The sequence below is a fragment of the Hypanus sabinus genome, chromosome 17 (assembly GCF_030144855.1).
Source record: "Hypanus sabinus isolate sHypSab1 chromosome 17, sHypSab1.hap1, whole genome shotgun sequence".
NCBI classification, from domain to species: domain Eukaryota; kingdom Metazoa; phylum Chordata; class Chondrichthyes; order Myliobatiformes; family Dasyatidae; genus Hypanus; species Hypanus sabinus.
In genome coordinates, this window is record NC_082722.1 from 48680299 (window position 1) to 48686298 (window position 6000).

The 6000-nt window shown below is 42.2% G+C and overlaps 1 protein-coding gene across 2 annotated transcripts in view; it reads right to left on the reverse strand.

Annotated features, from left to right (window-relative positions):
* klhdc4 (kelch domain containing 4) overlaps window positions 1-3761 on the reverse strand; it is a 97844-nt gene extending 94083 nt beyond the window's left edge. For both annotated transcript variants that reach the window (XM_059993014.1, XM_059993013.1), the window contains exon 1: window positions 3580-3761. In XM_059993014.1, coding sequence (XP_059848997.1) covers window positions 3580-3678 — 99 coding nt within the window. In that variant the 5' untranslated portion in view covers window positions 3679-3761. The remainder of the gene's footprint in view (window positions 1-3579) is intronic.
* Window positions 3762-6000: the final 2239 nt, after the last annotated feature.

A 6000-nucleotide genomic window follows, 5' to 3' on the forward strand; every position in this document is an offset into this window, starting at 1 on the left:
AAAGCATTATTCTTGATTTTCCCCTTTCACCAATTTCAACAGTGCTCTCTTCCTCTGGCACTCGAACTGTCCAACTTTCAGGTTTTTATTTAAAATTCCTCAAAAGATGCTCACCACACAAAGCACTACTTGCCAAGTTTCTGATTATTAAAATTCTTACTGAGTACCACTGCAGCATTGAGAACTACCTTCAGCTTGCAGCAGCTTAATAATTTCTGACAAACATATTCAATTATAATTACAAAATACAATAATTTGTTCCCTTGTGACTGTTCCACCATCAAGTATGATCATTTTACAAGCATGTCACTTTGCTCTCCGATACCAGAATGCTGCAGGCTTTCAACTAGATTGCCTATCCTTGTAAAACCAAGAGAGAAATCTGTTTAATCTCTCATCCTATGACAAGTTCACCAACTCGGGGATCAATCTAGGGCAACTTTGCTACAATCCCATTTAGCATGAGTTAATCATTTTAACAGACATTTAAGAGAAGTTTGGATAGGTGCATGGATGGTAGGTGTATGGAGAGCTATGGTCCCGGTATAGGTTGATGGGAGAAGGCAGTTTAAATGGTTCAGCATGGACTAGATGGGCCAAAGACCCTTTTTATGTGCTGTACTTTTCTGAGTCTTTTCTTCTCTGAGTGGGGAGAACAGACCTGAACACAGTATATCCCAGATGCAGTCTCACTTGAGCTATTAAGAGTAAAATGTTGATATTCTTGTATTTGCATCATCTTTGAGAAATGGCTGAGGTCATATTACCTGCATTCCTAGAAGTCCTCTGCAGGAACAGCTCAAAAAGATATGGAAATTATGCTTAATCTGGACATGTTACTTACTGGAAATTGTGTCATCCATGAAGATAGACATTCTATTTGTTCCATTTCTCTACCATTTCTTTATTTCCCACAACAAAATGTTGACCACAATCTGTAACTTCAGTTCATCTTTTCCTTCATATTCACCAACACAAGGTCTTAATGTTTGTTTGTTTCCCATGAGCCTACTCTTATTTTACATCCCCATTACCTTTCTTTTCAAAATTTTCCCAATCCTGTGGCCTACTGCTTTTTGAATTATTTAATTATACAAGCTTTCCTTTAATCTAATAACTCTTACATTGTTAGCCACAGTTGATAACTTTTACTACTGCTTTCTTTGGTTTAAAAGGTGATACTTATTATTTGCAATTCGGATGGTAAAACAGCATATACAGGTAACAACCTATAATGACAAAGCCTCTTATCTTTCCCAAATATAGTTAAAGATTAAAGGATTTGCTTTATTTGTTACATGTACATGAAAACATACAGTGAAATGTGTCATTTTCCATCAACACCACCACCTGAGGATTGTGCTGGGGGCAAGTGTCACCGTTCTTCCAGCGCCAACATAGCAAACCTAATTGTACATCTTTGGAATGTGGGAGGAAACTAGAGCACCTGGAGGAAACCCACAGTCACAGAGAGAACTTGCAAGCTCCTTACAAATAGTAGCTGGATTCGAAGACAAGACCAGAAGACACAGAAGCAGAATTAGGCCATTCAGCCCATCAAGTCTGCTCTGCAGATTTCATCATGGCGGATCCCGGATCCCACTCAACACCATACACCTGCCTTTTCGCCATAAGCTTTGATGCCCTAACTGATCAGGAAACATCAACTGGTGATCACTGTTGTTGTGAAGCGATTGCACCAATCACAATGCTACTACGCTGTCCCCCTCCCCCCCCCAGTTCCATTACAAAAAGTGCAACTTGAATGACAAATTAAATCTTTCCAAAAAAAATCAAATTGTCACTGGAAGAACTAACATCAAATCAATCCCTAAGAAACTTTTATAAGTTATTCAATAACATCATCTTAAAAACATGCTTCAGTGTTTTCAATTGGTACTGAGGTCAACCCAGATTCAGTTCAATCAGACAAGTAGCACAGACATGGGTCGTTCAACCAGCCATGTTAATTCCAGCAAATGCCCATCGTTTTACAGACAATAGGTGCAGAAGTAGACCATTCTGCCCTTCGAGCCTGCACCACCATTTTGAGATCATGGCTGATCAATTACTATCAATACCCAGTTCCTGCCTTGTCCCCATATCCCTTGATTCCCCTATCCGTAAGATACCTATCTAGCTCCTTCTTGAAAGCATCCAGAGAATTGGCCTCCACTACCTTCCGAGGCAGTGCATTCCAGACCCCTACAACTCTCTGGGAGAAGAAGTTTTTCCTTAACTCAGTCCTAAATGACTTACCCCTTATTCTCAAACCATGCCCTCTGGTACTGGACTCTCCCAGCATCTGGAACATATTTCCTGCCTCTATCTTGTCCAATCCCTTAATAATCTTATATGTTTCAATCAGATCCCCTCTCAATCTCCTTAATTCCAGCGTGTACAAGCCCAGTCTAACCTCTCTGCGTAAGACAGTCCAGACATCCCAGGAATTAACCTTGTGAATCTACGCTGCACTTCCTCTACAGCCAGGATGTCCTTCCTTAACCCTGGAGACCAAAACTGTACACAATACTCCAGGTGTGGTCTCACCAGGGCTCTGTACAAATGCACGAGGATTTCCTTGCTCGTGTACTCAATTTCCTTTGTAATAAAGGCAAACATTCCATTAGCCTTCTTCTCTGCCTGCTGCACTTGCTCATTCACCTTCAGTGACTGATGAACAAGGACTCCTAGATCTCTGTATTTCTCCCTTACCTAACCCTACACAGTTCAGATAAAAATCTGCCTTCCTGTTCTTACTCCCAAAGTGGATAACCTCACTTATTCACATTAAACGTCATCTGCCAAGTATCTGCCCACTCACCCAGCCTATCCAAGTCACCCTGAATTCTCCTAACATCCTCATCACATGTCACCCTGCCACCCAACTTAGTATCATCAGCAAATTTGCTGATGTTATTTTCAATGCCTTAAGTTATTTGTATGCCTTGGTGATCTAAGTGTTTACGTAATTCTTATTAAGTACCTGTCTCCACCATACCTTCAGTTAGTATTTTCCAAATTCTTACAGCCTTATAATTGAAAAAAACCTCCTTGGATCATCAATATATCTCTGACCCAAACGCTTGGTCTCTGATTTTTTAAAGACACCTTGAGAACAGGAAGACGTTTCCTATTATCTACCCTATATGTGCCCCTTTTAATATTCTTGATATTGACCTCAGATTCTATGTGTAAACACTAGCATATTCCTTGGACCTTCTTGATCCAAAGGCGGATTCGGCTGCAGGGAAGGAAAGCAGTAATCGCAATTTTCGTCCATTTTCAAAAATATACGAAAAAGACAGTACTAGAAATGTATGCGAACATTCAAGTGTAAACTTCTTAAGACTATCCTCGCATACCACTACACTAATTATGAAGAAATCCTAAAAAGGAACTGGAAACACAAACCATTCTCTTCCTTCATTGGAATCAGATCTCGAAAGGGGGGGGGGGGGGAAGAAAAAATACAACGTTCTTTGCAACTACAGCCCACCACAACTGAAGCCTCACAGTATACGAGGCCTGAATCCAGGGACTGTATCTCTCCACAGTCATTTCTCGAGTTTCCCTCACCTCCTCTTTCTTCGACCGTTTGGAGATCTTTTTCTCCATTTTAGTCGCGTTTTTTTCAAGTCCCTTTCCTTTCTTGTCCTTTTTACTTTTTTTGCCCATGATCCCTTCCTTCCCAAAATATCCCTCAGCGCAAACCGCTCACAACACACGTTGGAGCTCCCGCAACGCACATACACATCCGGGTTAAACATTATCGCCAGTGACGACACCAAGCAGTGCGCAAGTCAGAGAGCAAATTGTAAAATGCAACCTCCCGCGTCAGCTTGAATTTTTAATAAATCCGAGAACCGAGGAAAATATCGGTCATGCGCACACGTGCCCCGCTGCGGCTTCAGCCCGCGCTCCCGCCCCTCGGCCGCCGCATTTTTCACCGGCGCCGCCCATTGACGGACGGTTTCGGGACACGTCGGGCATCTGAGGCACAGCGGCTGCTGTCAGCACTAGAAATACTTGGGGAGGTCGGGTCGGGTTTGTGGGCAGGCAGAGTTTCAGGTCGATGACCATAGGAATGTCAGAAGTCAAACGTGTTTTAAGTCGAGAGACGGTTGGATAAAGAAGAATGCCTATAAAATGATGAATATGGCATGGATGGTGTTGATGCCATCAGTGCAGGGCGCAGGGTAAGTAATTAATTACAGGCGTGGCACTCCAGAAGTGTAAAGAGACCGAGTTATAAAGAAAATGACAAAACATTTGGCCCCTCCCTGGATAGTGCCGTATGTTCCCCAAAAGACCACAGCAAGGGAATTGCTATTTTCATTATCCAGTGTTGCGGATCTTTCAAAACAGTGTTTCAATCCAAGTGATTCAGTCCAATCTGCACCCATGATCACCGATTCTTGCTGAGGACCGTAGCTGTGATGGGCAACTGGATTTATCCATCGGTACGAGCCAGGCAGTAATTTACCTCACTGTAACTTCTTGGACATGTGCCAATGTCACTTTGTGGCGGCAGTACGGACAAGTCTTTAAAATATCACAAATTATAATAAATATATGTTGCAAAAGAGGATGCATGCTTAGCCCACTGCCGTATTCTCTCAACACCCCTGACTCTGTGGCTAGGCACAGTTTAAATGCCATCTAAATTTGCTGATGCTACAAATAATGTTAGCAGAATTTTAAATGGTGATGAGTAGGTGTACAAGAGTGATACAGGTCAACTGATTGGGAACTTCAGGAGGAGGAAATCAAGGGAACACACACCAGTTATATCAAGGGATCAGCAGTGGAAAAGGTGAGCAGTTTCAAGTTCCTTCATGTCAACATTTCTGAAGATATGTCTGGCCCCGACATGTTGATGCAATTACAAAAAAAAGGCACAAACGTGGCGATATTTCATTAGGAGTTTGAGGAGACTTGGTATGTCACCAAAGACTCGCAACGTGAAGAACATTCTTATTGGTTGTATCATGGTCTGGTATGGAGGGGCCATTGCATAGGATCAGAACAGGCTGCAGAAGGTTGTAAACTCAGCCAGCTCCATCATGGGCACTAGCCTCCCCAGCATTGAGAACACCTTCAAAAGGCAATGCCTCAAAAAGGTAGCATTCTTTATTAAGGATCCCCTAAAGAGGGCACTCAGGAAATGCCATCTTCTCATTGCTGTCATCAAGGATGAAGTACAGGAGCCTGAAGACGTGCAGGCAATGTTTCAGGAACAGCTGCTTCCCCTCCGCAAACAGATTTCTGAATGGAAATTGAACCCATGAACACTACCTCACTTTTGCACTAATTTAAATTTTTATATACACTATCTATGGAAACTTATAGTTTATTATTATATATTGTAATGTACTGCTGCCGCAAAACAACAAATTTCATGACATACTGTATATCAGTGATATTAAACCTAATTCTGATTCTGAGAGCAATAATGATGTTAATGGGTTTATGAACTGTTCAGCAATCTGATTGTGGAGGGGATAAAGCTGATCCTAAAATTTTGCGGGTGCCTCTTAAAGCTCCTGTACCGCTTCCCTGGTGCTAATAATGAAAAGAGATCAGGTCCCAGGTGGTGAGGATCCTACCTTCTTGAGGCATTTTGAAGATGTTCTTGATTGGGGGGAGGATTGTGCCTGTGATGGAGCTGGCTGAATCCACAACCCTCTGCAGCCTCTTATGATCCTGTGCATTGAAGCCTCTGTAACAAGTAGTGAAGCAACTGGTCAGAATGATCTCCTATGTACATCTCTAGAAATTTGCAAGAGTCATTTGCAAATGACATACCTAATCTCCTCAAACTCCTGATGAAGCTCCTGATTATGCTTCCCTTAAGATTGCATTAACATGTTGTGTCCAAGGTGGATCCTCTAAGATGTTAACACCCAGAAACGTGAAGCTGCTCATCCTTTCGATCAGTGATCTCTCAATGACCCCTCCCTGAAGGCCACAATTAATTCCTTGGTCTTGTTGTTGTTG